This window comes from Rhinolophus sinicus, chromosome 3, assembly GCF_057876585.1.
Source record: "Rhinolophus sinicus isolate RSI-liver-muscle chromosome 3, RSI-T2T, whole genome shotgun sequence".
Lineage (NCBI taxonomy): Eukaryota > Metazoa > Chordata > Mammalia > Chiroptera > Rhinolophidae > Rhinolophus > Rhinolophus sinicus.
Window position 1 is genome coordinate 54,800,313 of NC_142503.1, and position 19,366 is coordinate 54,819,678.

The window sequence follows — 19,366 nt, forward strand, 5'->3', positions numbered from 1 at the left end:
TACCATAATTTATTTAATTGTCTCTACTGAGTGATATTTGCATAGATTCAGGGGTTTCTCTTCTATAAATAACACTTTAAAGCATAATCAGACTCCATTTGAATAGTGGTAGAAACATGAAATAAAAATAAATGACCAAATACTTTCATTAAATAAATAGGACCCCATAATCCTAAACACAATAGAAAATACCTACTTTTTGTAAATAAGGTTTTTAATGATCCTCTTGTATGCCATCAGCCTATCTTTAGTCATATGGTTCTTAAATATATTGGACAATTTATATGTGTATCTTCTTCCTATGAAAGTTACTCTCTTGCAAGTTACCATTAATGGGGATCAAGTAAAGCTTCCAGTGTCCCATGTCCACGTAGCACAAGACACAAAGAGATGACAGAGCTCTGAGCTTGTACGCATGCGGCCTTAGGTAACAGATTTCCCTGCCCATCACCTGTTACTCGACTAGGGATGTATAGGGTTGAACACTGAATATTCTGCACCTCCTGGGATATAAGTAATATACAACTTTAATGTTTTTAAAAAATAAATGATGATTAACTGAAGACAGAAATTTACTTTATTACAAAATCTCGTCATCTAATGCACATATATGTGTGTGTGCAAAAGCAAGTACTTAATATGTTACAGTTATTTTAAACATGATTTTTTTTACTACTTTTGACATCTGTGAAGCCTTTTTGTAAAATATCGTTCCTTTTTCACTACTTATATACCAAAGAGGAATTCAGAAATTTTATGATGGCTTTGAAATGATGGCCAACATATACATCCACATATTTGGCTTAATTAAAATATCTTTTGAAACTCAAGATAAAGGTAAAAAACAAAACAAAACAAAACAGTGGGTATATTTAAATTGAAGAGAGTTGAGCTATCTCTCATGGATCTTTTACTCTTTCGTCACGGGAATTATTATTATATTTTTTCACGTAGTTTGAACTCATTCCAAGGACACTAACTATAAGAGATAAAGAACAGCCTCTGCTTGCCTATAGAAACTAGACTAATCTAATGTGTCACTGACTTATTCAGCAATGAGTTAATGACTGCTATAGAGGATTTTTTTTCCTGCCTGTTAAAACAGAAGTTAAAATTAAATGCTTTCTTTTCAGAATCATTAGGACCTTTTTAAAAAAGAAAAGAGTCAGTGTATCCACATTCAGGTGTTAATCAAATGACATTGACAATATAATTTCCCTATCTGCAAAACTTGTCTCCCTGGGCTAAATTTTTCCATAATTGGAACGTCTCCAAAGAACTTAACTGATGAAAAAAAAAAAAAAAAAAAAAAAAAAGAAAAGGTCTTACATTAAAACAATGAAATTGAATAAAGGTTCAGGGCTATTCAGGGAGGGCTTAAGCCCCATTCTTCTTATTTTTGAGGTTATTTTCAAGTTGTGAATATACGCTATTAACTTCTACTCTTCCAAGCCATCAAGAAATGGTTTAGGAAGCAGCTTGTTCAGCAAATAGGATATAAACAACTTTGAAAAACAAAATGTTAAATCTAAACCAAACTCAAAGGTCACTTAGTCTAATGTACCAAACACAAATATAAATATTGCTTCAAAACTTCTAGTGGCAGGGAATGCAAATTTCACAGAAAAATAGGTCAGCGCACTCTCCTGGAGGTAGCCTCTGGAAGCCAGTGGAATAATGTGGCTCCTTCTTTGATGGCCATTCAAATATTTGAAGACAGTTATCATATCTCCTATAATTCTCTTCTTCACTGAGATAAAAATCTCCACTTAATTCCATATATCATGCCATACACACCGGTTATCATTTGTGTTTATTTCCTCTTGAAAAATTAAAATTCGTCAAGGTCTTTTAATATACCAAAAAGAGTGAGATATTATAACAACATGAACTAGATCCCTAGATAAGATCTAACTAGCATAAAATACAATGGCATTATTACCTGCCTTCTTTAGGCTGCAATATCACAATAATCCAACATTGTATTAGCTACTAAAAGAATAAATAATTAATTTCCTTTCCCTCCTTCCTCCAGCCCCACCTTATGTAAGACCAATTCTGAGAGCATGGACAGAGGAGTAAGTCTTAGTTCCTTCCTGTCTCAGGGAAAGATTGAGCAGGAAAAAAGATGAGGGGGCCATGGGATGATAAAGTCATGCTTGGGGTGGGGGTTTAAGATAGAATATGACTGGCTTGCAAGCAATGTTAAAAGTATTCTGGCAATAGTAAAAACTGCAAATTTTTGAAACCAAGCAAAACCTTAAAGATATTCTTCCAAGCTCTCACTTTCTCTCTAGCAAAGAATATAGTTTGCATGTATTTCATATCTAGTTGATTAAGTCTACAGACAGGAAAACCATTTTTCTTTATTGAAACAGTTTGCTTAGTATTCAGGATTAGGTGTCCATTCACGTGAATATAAATATTTTGTGTCTTCATGGGATTTTCTACGTCAACTGACATTTCTAGTCTTAGAAGGGTTTCCTGGAAATTCTTTTTAAACTTTATAGTTGCTTCTTCCAACAAATAATTTCTGCTTAGAAATTCTAGGTTAGAAATTAACACTAATTTCAGTCAATAAGCCATACTCAGCCTTTTCTAAATCAACTAACCTATCAGACCAAGGATTGTTGAAAACAATCACAATAATTAATGAACTGAAAAAATAGATTATCTTGGAGGCGGAATAAAAATATAACAGAAAAAAAATGAATACAATTTAATTCCCAACAGAAAAGCCTGAAGTAGTACTTAAAAATTACCTCAAATATAGTTCCATTAAGAGTTCTGTTGTTTTATTTTTATAATGTGTGTGTGCTTTAATAATGTACTATCAAAAGAGGTTTAGAATCATGTTCCTAGGACATTTTTAATAACTCTGAAAAATACATTATGGGAATGGTTCAAGAGGACAACTAAAGGCCCTGTACAATATAGGCCCAAACTACTTTCCTGGGCTGGCTCCCAAACATCCCTATAAACACCAAATAATTAGTGGACAACCACTAATGCTAATTCTTCCAGAAGGTTCCCAAGTTTCTCATCTCTGTGCTTTTCATCATCCGGCATTTTGCTTAAAATGTCCCCATTCAATAACTTTACTGGTGAACTACACTTCCATCACAGCCCATCTCAAAAGCCATCTCAGCTATCAAATCTGAAGCCTAGGACAAGCAGTGACCATTCCGTCTCTTGATACTTATATCACTTTGTTCTCCTCTTATAATGATTGTTTTTTGCATTGTGTAATGACTACTGATGTGTGTGTTTTATAATCCTTTTCCAAGTGTAAGTATCTCAAGGGGAGGTCCTTAATCCTGGGCTCATAGACAAAGGGGAGATTCACCTCTGGGGGTCAGGAGGGCTTCCCAGAGACACTCAATAATATTCATTAAATGGAAGATCTTAGTGTCCTTTTCTATCCCCTCTGTGATTCCATCTTTATGCAAAGCCACAAAGAGTTTATTGTTGATCTATCCCGTCTAAGCATCTAATATTAATATGTTGTCATAAATTCTAACTTAATATTTATTATACCTTTACAGGATTCCCATTTTGCAATCTTACAAAGAAAAATCAATTCATAAGTTATTTGCTGTAAACATAAGGAAAGCTATAGTCATGAAAGGTAAATTCCTAATTATATAAACATTACTTACATTACTCATAATTTTCAAATAATAAAACATGAGGTTTACATTTCCCCATACAAAGTGAGATAATATGTCAAATTATATGTTGAAGGAAAGAAATTTTTGAAAAATTAAAAGCTGACAGCAAAATTGTCACCAGTTTACATATTCAAGCACAAGCAGAAACAAATCCTGACATAAAAATAATAGGTCGGTATTTATCGGACATTTCAATAATGATCGAAATGATGAAATAATATTCAGGGACTTAGAACCTTAATTTCCACATGTAGCTTTTGAATTGTCTATAAGGTTTACTTATTTTATAAATCCTATATATCTGTTATATATTTCCAGACGTTATTTTAAGGTAACTTTGTACTCTAAAACAATTTAATGTCCAACATATCAAAGTACTTATGTGAAGGCAAATTCTGTTTTTACTTAACTTGAACAAAACCCCTTTGAAGTTGGTACTATTATTGCCCCAGTTTTGCAGATGAGGAACTAGGGCATCAAAGGATTAAGCGACTTGGCCATAGTAATAGAGACAGTAAACGGAAGAGCCAGGATTTGAATTCAGTGTGGCTGAGTTCTTAACCACAACACCATGATGCGATCCTTTAGACTGAGAATGTGTTCCTACAGAATTCCAAGAAAACATAGTCAGTATATGATGAACACTGGGATTAAAGGTAGTATTATTATTATCATTATCATTATCGTTGGTGTTGTTTTTACTCTAGGCTCTGTCATTATTTCAAAGCATACATCCCTATATGTGTAATAGGCACAGTTTAATTTGAACTAAACACCAGACTGTGTAAAAAACATGAGATAAAACTTCAGGTTCAATACTTGTTCTGCCTGACTTTGAGCAGGAATCTGTGACCCTGTGCTTTACATTCATCACAGAATCACTTTCCAATTGAACACTGAGATTGGTATTAGCTCAGCTATTTATTTCAAGGTTATTACAAGAATAATATATACATTTGCATTTTAATGAATAGAGTACCGTAAAAATACAAGACACGATTAAATGGAAAAGAGTGAAGGAACAACGTGTCTCTAGCATCATGGTGATTGATAAATTGCATTAAAAAAAAATCTATTTGTCCACCCCCTTCAATGTTCATTACATGATGGCCTGATAATCGACCTCACCACAGAAGTTTAGGGTCAGGAAATCATTGTGGAGAATAATACAGCTCCACCTCCACAGCTGAATAACTAATGGAGCTGACCTTAGAGAACAGAGCATGTTCTGAGATGCACCCTGGTTTATCCATCGTCTGTGGAACCAAAGCCATTGATTGAAAGACAGCTGAGTCGACATCAACAACATCTGTCTTTGTGAAAATGTTTGGTAGTTGCTGTGCCGATGAGTAACAGTAATAAGTTCTATACTCAATTGCTCTCTATGATTTGGGTGAAGCACTTACGGTCTGGTTTCTCATTTAAAAATCTTACCAGATAAGGACACTGTGGGGATTTATCAATATGCTATGTAAAGAAGGTGCTCATTCTTACTTGAAATTTGCTATATTTTCCAAGGATTAGTACTTAAGAAAACACTTTTATCTAGGTTCTTTTGCTGAGGACTGAAATTGTGTCCTCCCTACTTTACTTTCTAAGCTTTGATGGAAATAAAATAAAAATAACAATAAATATTGATTGTTGTCCACTTGAAATCATAATTTGGTGAATTTTACATTTTCAAAGGGAAAAATTAAATATATTCTGAAATGAATTCTGCCCAAATTCTCTCTTATTATGACTCATTATGTGTTGCCACCGTTCTTTAAGTGATATGGATTACAGAATTTGCCTTCACATAAGTACTTTGATATGTTGGACATTAAATTGTTTTAGAGTACAAAGTTACCTTGAGGTGTCAACCAGTTGTCCTATGGCATCAGGGACGGTGGCCAAATAAGCCTTCACACACAATGACATCTACTTGAAGCTCCTTGGGAAAAGATTCATGCCTTCTGTTGCATCTTAGTAAATCTATGTTTTGACTCTAGTAATTCCTCATAACAAATAGCATGATTCTAAGATATAGCAGGTGCCAGTAAGATTTGTTGATTAGTTTATCTAATTTATTAATATTAAATTTTACAGTAATTAATAATAGTTCTAGGAAATAAAATTTAACCAATCAAAGTACTTATTTTCAATAAATTCTTTTTTTTAAAAAATTTATTTATTTATTTATTTATTAGTTTCAGGTGCACAAGACAAAGCAAAACTTAGATGTTTATCATTTATATCCCTCACACTGTGTGAACTCCCCTCCCCCCATCCACTATCCCTCTGTACGTTCCCCAAATTAATTTCAATAAATTCTTAATGCTTCGTCTCTTTCTCTTCATTCTATCTTCTGTGTAATTAATGGTAAAAGGACAGATGACAGCAAATGCTCCATCATTTATCCAATAGCCTTTCACTTTCTATTATAGTGACTACTAAACATTTTTCCACTTCCTACCTTTATTTAACCTTCTTAGGCTATCTTTATCCAGTTATCCTAAGTCTGCCTCATACTATAGATACTCTAGAACCATTATTTAAGGTTTCTTTGATTAAATGCCTAGTCTTTCTCTCATTAGTCTTAATTTTAGAAGATAGCCTTTTCCTCCTAGTTTTTATCAACCAAAATAGACTTTATATATGCTGGTTTATAGTTTGTCTTTTTAAAATGATTGATGGCCTTATATAATAATTAAATAAGAATAAAAGGGGACATAGTCTCATATGTTATTTTTAAAATTTGATGAGATAATCTCTTTCGCTCTCCAAGTATACGTTTCTCCTCCTATTATAAAAATCAAATAACTATCAGACCAAATCTATGTTACCATAAGTAAGTAGATCTAAGCCTATTAAGCTTTGTTTTCATTATAAATTTATTATGATAAACTATTTAGCCTTTTGATCCAATCCTCGTGATATTCAAGTTTCTCGAATAACTCTCATCCCAACCATTTACTTTTAAGAATTTAGTCTAAGGAGACAGTGGTGAATGTACACAAAATTCAGTTATAAGAGAGCTTATCAAAACTTGTAATAGAGGAAATTTGCACATAACTTAAAAATCCAAAAAATAAGGGCTGGTTGAATAAATGATGGTAAATGATGGAATATTAGCCTGATATTTTAAATAATGTCAGGAAAGAATTTTTAATGAATTGAAATATATAGTGATTATGAAAGAATATGTACTATGTATAATATAAATTTTAAGCATATACATGCATATGTTTACACATAAACGTAGGTACACAATTTCATATGTAGGGGTCAACTTAAATTCTTATCACACTTTATATGACTGTATGACCCCGTAGAAAGATACAAAGATAGATCTATAGATAAATGATAGAAATAAGAATGAAAGTATATATAACTTAAGATTATAATTTTTATTTATTTTACTTTATATTTCCTAAATTTTCTTTTTATTACTTTTGTAATAAAGAAAACAAATTCTATGTAAAATATTTATAAATTCCTAATATAGCTGACTATACCCAAGACACATCATTCACTTTTCTTCCTGTTAATGACATTCAGCAACTCAAGTCAAAAATAATTATTTTATCATTTTCTTATTTGTATTGTAATCATAGAAGAAAATTTTGCTCAATCTCAGAAACATATCAATTTTCCTGAAGTGGTAAAATATTAGCACCATTTGCAATTGCTTAAAAACTGTTATTTTTAAATAAACTGCTCTGTTCAGGATACAATGACTTTATTTGTAATTAGTTCAATTAAAAGGAAACAAACAATATCTATAATTGTTAGAATAAACAAATAGATTTATGCTGTAAATCAATGAAGAAGATAAAACCAAGTAACACTATGGAAGGTTTTAAAGATTGTTGGACATGTTTTAACTATTTTATAAGTCATTAATGAGTCACCTGTAGACCTCTTTTCCATAAAAGTGCTCAACTTGGAAGAGAAAATTTTTCTAGAGATTAATGCTGAATTTGCCAGTTAGCTTATAAGTTTAAAATAGTAATTTTCCTTTTCATAAATGTGTAGACGTGTACATTTTGGCAGTGCCACAACTGACTTCATGTCACTTCATTTGGAATCTACATAAAAGGACAATTTAATGTCACTTTCCATTTTCACTTCCCTCGTCTTTCAATGTATTTTCTAAAATGAACAGAAAATAACCCAGTTTTTCCTCTTTAAGAGAGTGCTTACTTTTCCCTCCCTTGCTAAAAAATAAATTGTTTTCATAGCTAATAACATAAAAATAAAAATCTACAAACGTATCTATATGTTTATCAACTTTTTGCATTACCAATAAAAACTATTTAAAAATCAAATAAGATTATAGATGATGTAATACAGAATTATACACCTGAAATCTATGTAATTTTACTAACAATTGTCACCCCAATAAATTTAAAAAATAAATTAAAAAATCAAATAAGAGGAAAAGTAATGCTCCATGTTAGATTGTAAAATTTGCAACAAATTCTTCACTTCTTGCCTCCTCATCTTTGCAATATGAAGTAGCAGATCACCCCATCAAAAGTGTTGTTAGCTAATGTGACACAATCTGAGATTTAAAAAGGTCTTGATTTTTTTTACTGATCTTAGAAGCTTTCCACTACCACTATGCAGGGAAGCTTGATCTAGCAGACACGCGTCATTTTAGCTGAACCATCTTCTACTGCCCAGCACCAGTCAACCAGAACACATACTTAACTTACTCTCAGAATTGTGAAGTAAATGTTTGTTTAAATCATTCATGATGATTTGTTAAACAGAAAAAATGTAATGATATACATCCACTATCACTTCATTTATAAAAGTATGCATCCCCCATCAACAGAAAGGGTACACTCTCAGGAAAAAAAGACAATGACTAAAATGGTATATATCAATTTTTTTAATGTGTTATATTGTCTTATCTTACAAATAAAAGCTTTCCAACAAATTGTCTCTTATCTTTCTTCTGAACAAGAGAGGGTTTCTGTACTTGATATTTCCTAAGGTTCTTTGATGTTCTATATTTTTGGTCTGAAGTTACTATATAATTGTTAGGGCTTGGAATTGCAAGCTAATACATTCTAATCATTGTAATTAACAGTAAAGTAGAAATATTTTTACATTAATAAGTTCATAGTTTATAAGTTATGGTATAGAAATCTTTACATATATAAAACAAAATTACTTTTCTCTAAGGTATGCAAAATAAATGGCAAAATTTTTCCCTTAACTTTATCCTCATAAGTGTACAATCCTATTTGTTTGTATGAATGAACACATATTTAATCCTTATTATCTAAAAGTAAGTAAATATAACTGTGAAAATAAATCCCTTTGACTCCAGTTGACTGAGAAATTTCTTAGCAATTTTCCACAGCTAGCAGCTTTTGAGAAAGTATTTTAGTCCAGTTAGAATAGTTTTCGTTATGATAATGTCTAGAAGTATGGATTCAATCATGAGTTAGTCCTTCTTAGTCCAAGAAATAATCTTAAAGGGGAAAGAAACTGATAACTACTCATAATTTCATCTAATATATGAATATCAAATCTCTTATTCGGTAACAAAAATTTGGAAATCTTAAATAGCCTCACTCTACCCAAGAGGTCTACTTGAAGTTCGTTAACATTCAGATACTTCACAATCACTAACAAGAAGTCTTTTAGACAGCCTCTATTACACTGTTTGATATTCTGACACTGATCATCTACTGAAAGATAAACATGAATATGGCTATATACGGGGCAAGATGTTCAGAGCGAATTGTTATTTTTTAATTTTTATGAGACACCTTACCTTTATGGTTTAAATGTAACCGATTTCCATAAAGAAATGAGAGCAACAGGACAGATTAGCAGTGATGAGATTTGAGGCCACAAATTTAAAAGAACCTAAATTCATGTAGAAAAGGGATACCAACTACCAACGGGAAATAAGTTTGGCTGGAATACGATTAACAGGAGAGGATAGGAGAAGATAGAAGAGCATGTTCTATCTTCAGGTTTACTAACTTTTTCTAAATTAAAAAACCTGGTCAGAAACCAACATAACTACAGAGAGAATAAAGAGGAAGAATTATAGATGAAATGATCTGCTGACTTTGTCATCTTGTACTAACTACTCGGAATACCACAGGCACTTTGAATTTTTTTCTCCAAAGTGATGCTGAATTTCACATAACTACTAAATTCCAATGTTTATGTCCTTTGTTTTCAGACTGATAGTTTTAACAGGTTAAATTTATGATAAATATTACTGAAATATCTATATGAGTCATCTAACAGTTTATTCTTAGTAAAACACAAGCTTAGGTTTTACATCATTTTTTCTGAATCATAATGACATTACAATTCCATCTTAAAGGAGAAACCTCCCTTGGCCCAAATACTTCTTTCCGTTACTGTGCTCTCTCCCTATCCCAATACAAAACAGTTATTTCAGTAAAATTCTGTTCAAATGCCAACTTTCAAGCTTTGCTAGTATTCCTTACCAAAAACATACCTCCTCTTATTCTACCTCATACTTTATACCATAAGTGTGATGGTTTATTGTCTAATTCCCCATTTGATTAGAATATCCATGAAGACAGAGCCTATTTTTTTTTATGGTTATATCCTCAATGCCAAGAAGAGTGTCTGGCATATAGCATATACTCAATAATGGATGGATGAATAAACAAATCAATTGATGGCTGTTTGGTATAGCCATTTTTAAAGACTTTTTAAACAGCAGTTTTACTTTCACAGCAAAATATAGAAAGATATACAGATTTCCCATACCGTCCCAGACCCCTCACATGCATAGCCTTCCCCATTATAAACACTCCTCACTAGAATAGTACATTTGTTACAATTAATAAACCTATACTGATACATCAGAATTATCTAAAGTCCATAGTTTGTATTAGGGTTCACTCTAGGTGCCATATATTGTATGGATCTGGACAATGTATAATGGCATGTATCCATCATTATAATATTATACAGAGTATTTTCACTGCCCTAAAATCCTCTGTTTTCTGCCTATGGTGTTTTGAATTTCAAATTCGACTTGTTTATTACTAGTATATAAGAAGACAACTTTTGTATATTAACCTTGCATCCTACAACCTTGCTACAAGTGCTTGTTAGTTCCAGGAGATTTTTGGTTCTTTCAGAATTCTTTCCACATAGATGATCGTGTCATCTGCAGACCGTTCTATTTCTTCCTTCACAATCTGTAAACTTGTCTCATTTCTGATCCAACTGGAAAGCTTTGAGTTTCTTACCATTAAGTAGGATTTTAGCCGTAGGTTTTTTGTAGACTTCTTTAACACCTCGAGGAAGTTCCCCTGTATTCTTAGCCACTTTTTAAAACCTTTTTCTAATTCATCCATGCACCACAATCTACCTTTGTTTCCACAACTCCAACAAAACCAACTTTGGCAAGAGCATCCATAAGTCACATGTAATCAATGTAAATGTTTATCTTGGTCAACTTTGACACAGTGTTTTACACTGTTGATCATTTATTCCTTGAAACACTATTTACCCTTAACTTTTGGGGTGACACACTTTCCTGGTTTTGCTCTCTTTTTTTCTCATAAGAGTTTATTTCAGTCAAAACTGACAATTTCTGGAAAGCAGTATGTAAACTGCCGCCACCCTGGTTTCTCTTCTATCTCCCTGACCACGCCTTCTCAGACTCATCTATAGATTTACTTTCTCTACCTATTGTTTAATTATTGATGAACCAATTTCCAGTTTCCATTTCTTGGTCCTCTCATCTTTTCAGAAGTTTTTCTGCTTCTAGGCAGATCGATACATTCCCTGAATATCAATAACTGTATAATTATGACCTACAAAACCATGTCTAACTTCTTAATTAATGTCTAGAAAATACTTCAAATTCAGTATGTGAAATATTTAACTCATTTTCTACCTTCCAATCCACTATATCCAATGTGCACTATCTCAGTTAATGGCACCCAGTTGCTCAGGTAAGAGACTGGGGGTGCTTCGTCTTTATTCCTCTCTATTTCCAAACTCTTTTTACTCAATAATGCCATAAGTCACCAATCATTATCTACTGTATCCTTTAAATACTATTGATTCTCTACTCTCCATTTCCTTTGTTACTACACTGACACAGACCATGCTCATCATATCTGACCTGGTCCTCTGCGGTGGCCTTCAAATTATCTCCCTGCCTTAATCTTTTCTATTTTCATTTTCTATATTCCAAAGACAGTGAGCTTCTAAAAGTGCAGATCCTTTCCTTTGCTCTCAGTATGAAGTCCAAATTCCTTAAAACATAATGCAAGACTGCAGAATCTGCTACCATCACCGTCTCCAGACTCATTGCTGGCCACCATAGCTCTCCCTTGTAAACTCCGGCCACACTGAATTTCTTTCAGCTCATGAATTATGACTTTCCTTATCACCCGGCTTTTCTAAAAAATATTTCCTGTCTTGAATACTTTTAGAGTTCTGTCTGCTAAATTGAAATTATCTTTTAGAATTATGTCAAGATATTTTTTTCAGTTAGGCATTTATTTCCTGACAACTAGCTTAAGATAAGACACCTGCTTTATATTCTTACAGCTCCATGTACTTCTCCTATCACAACACTCATCATATTTATCTATTTATTTACTTATTTGCTTTCCTAGCTAGACAGCAATTTCTGTAAATTTGCTTATCATTGCATCCCACCATTTAGGTAACTATTACTCGATAAGTATTCAATAAATACTTTAGAATCAATTAAAACTAAGACTTTATTTTATTTTTTAAATTCATCACTTACTTAGTTCTCTTTGGTTGCACTAATATATTATGTATTTGAGTTGTAAAGTTTATATTTGTTATTAGTTTATGGGATTACACTAATAGGATACAGAGGAGAATTATGCCATGGAACTTGGAAAATTTTATATTTCCCCAATCATTCATATATACACTCTAGAATACTCACTGGTAATAAAAAATTCTAAATGAAAAACTGTGTCAACATTTTGTTCCAAATTACAAAGTGTTATCCAGGAATGTGAGGAGGTAATTGGTAAGCAATTTGGGGCTCTGTCACATGGTGATCTGTCTATAAGTCCCCTAGAAAAGGCGGCAGTGTCCAGTGTACATCTTTGAAAACACTGGTTAATCTGGTTGATGTCTTCAAATCTGAAGATATGAAGTGTTTGGTTTTTTGTTTGTTTTTTCCTTTCCTTTGCTAAGAGAGATATTTTCCTATTCCCTTGTGTGGATATCAGAAGTGAGTCTTAACGACATGAAGAGGCTGAGAACACTGAATGTGGAGATACAGTTGTATAAGGGGGAAGTGTGTGGGAGAAAGAGAGAGGGAAACAGGGAGGGAGACAGAAAGTGACAGAGAGAGGTAAAAGATGGATATAGGAGTATACAGACAGATCAATAATTAAGTCAAAGAAAAGCAATATTGTCCAGCGAATGAAGTTCACAAATCTGAGCAAGTCAATATCTCCAAGCTTCCACACATAATATAGGAATGTAAGTGATGTGAGGATTGATTGCAAATGTGGTAAAGTATTTTGTGCTTATCTGACATTAGATGCTTTGAGAGCAAAGAATAGAAGTACAAAATTGGATGAGAATCTCTTTTGAAATAAGTAGAACAAATAAATTATGACTACTACAAAGTAATGAGGTTTGAGGTAAAAATCAAGAAGCAATTTTTATATCTTAGAACAGTGTCTTGCAAGTCTCCTTTCCAGACGTACTACAATGGAGAAATTATATGTTTGATTGTAAACAGAGTAAAACTATTTTTTTTTAATTGGAATCAAAACACAACTTTTTCTAAATATCAACGAGATTATTTTCTTCCTTTGGAAACTAAAAATAAGGATCTATAGAACTTCATATAATCACAAAATTTATACATAGTTCGAAAGGTTAGAAGAAAACTTAGACATATCTCCATCACTGGGGTGACTGTGGAAGTAAAAACACAGCAAAGGTGACAGATCAAACTTTTGTCTTTTATGGTATTACATTAAAATATCTATAGCTTATGGTTTCTTTTTCATTTGGTTTGTTTTGTTTTTGTATAAAATTCTATTATACTCTGTGTTTTCTGCACTGGTATTACCTAACAGCAGGGAAACAATAAAAATGTCCCAGCATAGTAGACTTTTTAACCTAAAAGGCAGGATAGTCATTAACGATCTAATGTTTCATTTATTTAGTCCCAATAATTAGTTTTAAAAATATGGAAAAACACACAAAAAAAACAAAAACTATGGTAGATTAGATATTAAAAGTGTTGCTACTGTGTTCATTCAATAAATGTTCAGCATTCCCTTATTGTGTGCAAAAAAATATAGAGCTAAGAAATAGGTAAGAGAAAGGCAGATAACATTTCACTCTAAAAGCTATTTAACCTCAAACTATATTTCATTTTCCACTTATTTTCTCATAAAATTATTTCACAACATACAAAAGTTGTATTTAAGAAACTATGGACATTTCAATCTGTTAGGGCACTTGTCTTCTATTATTTTAATCTTATAAAACCAATACATTAAATCGGAATTGGCATAACCAATACGTTATGCTAATTGGTAAAGCAAATATAAACTGAACACATTTCTTCCAAGAACTCCTAAACATACCTCATGGAAGAATGAGGTTGTTTGAAATATATCATAAAAACATCTAGCTTATGATACTATAATGTAACTACACCATTTCTGAATATTAGAGGTATTTCAAATATATAATAATAAATCTGAATAAAACTTAATTCTCTAAGCATTTGATTCCCCAACATCTCATATAAATACATGGACTATTGCAGTGTGTTTAGTTTTTAAAGTGTTTCTGCCAGTAGTAGCATTTTTCTGATAAAAATGATGATTGTAGAATTGTTTAAAAGTATGGCCCAAAGTAATCAAGTATTTATTTAAAAATTCCATGAAGATACTGGTTTTGTAATTATTTAAATACATTTGCCTCTTCAAATATAGATTTGGCTCTTACAAAGTAGCAACAAAACATTATATACTACAAATCTAAGGCAATGCCAGTTTGGGGTTAGTGGGCTTAAACTATAGCAGTAACTTTTTATTCTATTCATTCATGTTAGGAATATTTATGATTATAATTTTCTTCAGAGATATATCCTGATCCTTAATATAAGGACATGATTCTTATATTAAATTCTGAAACTCACTGTACATATTTGGAGACTGGGTCAAAGTGGTTACAACAGTTTTATATCTACTGCACTGTATCAACCCCCCTAAAACAGCAGTGAGTTAATAAAAGCTTTAAAAGAGAAATATCTTTGAAATGAATTAAATGAACAAGGCACATTTCAGCAATAATATAATTAACCTTTTTAGATATAATGCATGCATACTAATATAATATAAAAAAGAAAAGAAAAAGGCATTTAAAAAAATAAAGCACACTAAATCCAATAACTAGTGGCAAAAATGGGAGTAAATGGTTTTATTTAATTATTCTTTCATTAATTTAACCGATAGTTATCGGGATCCTGCTAAGCATTAAAGTACTTACTATGGAGACTAGTACTTTTCTCCTTCAAAACTATTTTTCAAAAGTCATAGAAATCTCCAAGTTTTCCAGTTTATGCTAGTTGATAGAACTTTAATAAAAAACGTGTTTGGTTTTCCTTATAGAACAGATATAGTCCACTTTTTCTTCTTGGTATGATGTGAAAAAATATAGACATATGTTCAACAGTCTTAATCAAGGTATTACCTTTAATCAGATAGAAAATTTCTATATGAGTTTACATAGTGCTAAATTATTTAAAGTAAGGGTATTTCCTTAATGAGGCAGTATTTGGAAATTATGGAAGTTAACCTAAATCCATAATTATACATGACAATGAAGTACTTCACAGATGAAAAAACACTTTGAAATGTGATCAATGACTAATCAGTATTCACAAAGCAGTTTTTTGGGAAGACTTAGAAGAACAATGCAGTTCAAATATTGTCTTCTTTCATGTATTTATAGTTTTAGAAAAGTAACAATTTGTACAGCTACAAAATACTGATGGATTATTAGTCACTAAAATAAGTTCTATTTTATTTAGAGTGACTATTTAATTTAAATAAATTGACAGGAATTATTTTCCAGGGAGAATAAAAATTTTAATGTGTATTAATATTAAAGAGACAAGAAATTGATTATATTCTAGTAGTACTTGTGGTGCCCTTAAAGTATAATGTTAATCACTAAAACATATTTTTAAGTTATTTATTGAGAACACTACTAATAAAAATAGAATTTAAATATAATATAGAAATTATAAAATTGAGAGTTGTACAGAGTAAACTAATTAGCAACATACAGCAATCTTGTACAGAATATCCATAATGCACCACAGCCAAATTTGTCTGTCACTCATGAAAAAAAAAAGAGAATTACTATTGAAATGTTTAAATCTCACACTTACCAACCTCCACAACACTAGAACAGTTGGGATCTGTGAAGCCATCTGGGCACTCACAGGAAAAGGAATCTTCAGACAATCCTGACAAACAGATACCTCCATTTTCACATGGATTGGGGTCACAAATATCACCTGAGGAATAAAGAAACAGATATTAACTTTTTTTTGGTCTTAGGCACTAAAATGTACTATTTTACATACTTCACTCATCTTCCTTTGGTAGCCACCAAACTGTTTTGATTTACAAATAAGGTATGCAAGACCCATTTCAAACCATATCCTTTTAGGAGAGATGGTATGTAACATAGTAAAAATTACATTCAAACAATGTATGCTGAATTGCATACTGAAATCTATTAACTCAGTTTGAGGTTCCTGAATTACTTGTAAATGAAATAGTGTCTAATGTGTTCAAGATTAACTGAAATATCTGTAGTAGACTGATTTATTAATTACTCCAACAAATAACCTTTCTGTAACCAAATACTGCTCTATAACTTTGCAATTCTTCTCATTAAGGGGGTGGGGTATATTTCTGGATCCCTATAATCTGGGCTTGTCTATGTGACTTATGTTGGACAATAAGATATTAGCATACTTGAAGCCAGCAGAAGTTTGCAAAAGTACTTGAATATTTCTATTTCCTCTCTTGGAACACTGCTAGGTCATAAGAATAAATTCACATTAGCTTGCTTGGGAGAGGTGAGAGAACCATGGAAGGATAAGAGAGAAACTACTACCCAGAAATAAGTTGTGCCATAACAAACACCTTCACATATGTGGTCTTGACTTTGATGGAATCTGAAAAGGCACTGAGAGAGCACAGCGGCTACAGGAGGCTAGAAAAATGGCTATCCATGTTATATAGAGAAAAGAACTTGGTAAAGCTTTCACCTGTGGAAATTTCAGTGATAGAAAACTTACTTAATAAATTTTTACATACGAGTAATGAGATTTCCGGGCACAAAGTTAAAGTGTCAGCTGGCTCTTAATAGCTTCATTTGATAAGGTACTACAAGAAAGAGATGTGCTAAATAAAGAATCACTGAGTTTGAAAGTAAAGGAATATAAAATGTGATAGAAATGTGATAGAAAATAAAACTTTCTCAATTCTAGCCTCTCAAAGCAGTGAAAGATCAAATCCAGAGCTTTGTCAGAAAGACATAAATATCAAATTAAGAATGTGGTTATAAGAACTTTTGTGAAGATGTTTCAAATAATTCAGGTGCAGCCTGAAAGAGCCTTTCAGCTAAATAAGAGTGCTTTTAGAAATCTTAAAGGTATTATCCCCGAGCAGCCTGACAAACCCAAAGTATCATTGATTAAGTCTTGAGTGAAAAGCAGGCTTCAGACAGAGTTATGGGTGTGGCTTTATTGCATAGAAAGGATGTGGATCAGATTCAGAAAAGCCCATACAGTTTTTAAAGCAGCTTTGTAGGTGAAAGTACCACCTCCTGGATTAAGAGAATGAGGCTTTTCAAAAGTTAAAAAAGCATCTGCGTCCCAACTCCCTACTACTTTGTATTTCTTAAGAACTTTATTCCCTTATTGGAGCTTTCCCATGAATTATTTCATCTCTTTTCTAGGTTACTTTACCGCGTTTCCCCCAAAATAAGGCCTAGCTGGACAACCCTCTTTAATGGGTCCTTTGGAGCAAAAATTAATATAAGACCCAGTGTTATAGTAATTATATTATACTATATTAAATTATGTTATATTATATTATACCAGGGCTCATATTATATTTAAATTATTATATTTTATTATATTTAATTTATTATATTACATTTAATATATTATATTAGAATAAGACCAGGTCTTTATAATATAATATAATATAATATAATATAATATAATATAATATAATATAATATGATATAATACTGGGTATTATATTAATTTTTGCTCCAAAAGATGCATTAGAGCTGATGGTCTGGCTAGGTCTTATTTTTGGGGAAACATGGTACTATTTTAGAAAAATAAAAATGGAGGTTAAGATTTTTGTCAAATTTATAAAGCAAGTCATTAGCTATACTAGATAATAATACTGCATTAGAAATGGAGCAGATATTAGAAAAGGGAGTAATGAAATAAGGGAATAAATGAATGAACAAATAAATATGTTTTGGAAATATAACACGATTTAGCATGGCTGTGCCATGGAGTATTTGGTTGGGAATGGCTGGAAAAGTGAAAATATGTCAAATAAGGGAAGATTAAAAAGTAACATTGTGATTTATAAGATGAAGAGCCAATGAATGCTTTTAACATGTATTTTAAAGTTTTGACATGGTCATATTTATATTTTAAGAAGACTATCGTGGTAGCATTCTATTGAGTACATTTGAATGGAGACATTGATGACTGGTAAAGATACCACAATACACTTTCTATCTCTTTATATATCTAACTAGCTAGCCAGTTAGTCGTCCTTTCTTTTATCTATCCATTTGTCCATCTATTCTTGTGTTCCTTGAATTCCTATTTTGTAGTAGTCACTTAGGTAAGTTGGACATTCAGAACTAAAGAGAGTCTTTACCATGAAGTACAGAGCCTTCTATGGGAGATTAAAAAAAAATAATAATAAAAAAGCAGTAACAATTATAGCACATAATGATATGAGCTGTGATTAAAATACACTATCCAAATTGTAGGGTCAACGGAGACTTCTGAAAGGATTCATTGGGGTCAGGTGATACAGAAGACAAGGGGGGTCTCAACATTGCAGACAAAGGGAATAACATATGCAAAGGGAAAAGATAATGGCTCATCCAGGAACTTCAAGTAGGCCACTATCATTGTAGCATAGATATCTATGAGAAATAGAGAGGAATGAGCTCAGAAGGTAGCATGGTCATACAAATACAGGCCTAATACGCTGGGCCAAATTTTTTGAAGTTCATATTTAAGCTTTGTAAAATCCTAAGAGGACTTTATGCATGGAGAAGTATGTGGTCACATTTGTGTTTTGGAATGATGATTTGGGCAGCATTGTGTTGGACCAAATGGAGGAGTCAAGGCTGAGAGCAAAAGGAGTAAGCATTAATCTTTGATGTAGTCCCAAAGAAGGTCCCCTTTGATGAGGACCTTCTTAACACTCCTTAGAGGTAGCTATGGACAGGGAAAGCAATGGAGGCACCATTTAATCCCAACCCAGTTAATAAATACTAGATAATGCAACAGGAAATGAAAGCCCTCCCAAATCACTACTTCCTCTCCCCCCCCCAGATAACTAATCTGGAAGCAAAGGCATTATTGTTGACATTTTTTAAGACTC

General features: G+C 32.1%; 1 protein-coding gene across 1 annotated transcript in view; it reads right to left on the reverse strand.

Annotated features, from left to right (window-relative positions):
* Positions 1–19,366, reverse strand: part of EDIL3 (EGF like and discoidin domains 3) — a 387,262-nt gene that overhangs the window by 253,413 nt on the left and 114,483 nt on the right. The window contains exon 2 of the mRNA XM_019746385.3: positions 16,093–16,221. Within this exon, the coding sequence (XP_019601944.1) occupies positions 16,093–16,221 (129 nt within the window). The remainder of the gene's footprint in view (positions 1–16,092; positions 16,222–19,366) is intronic.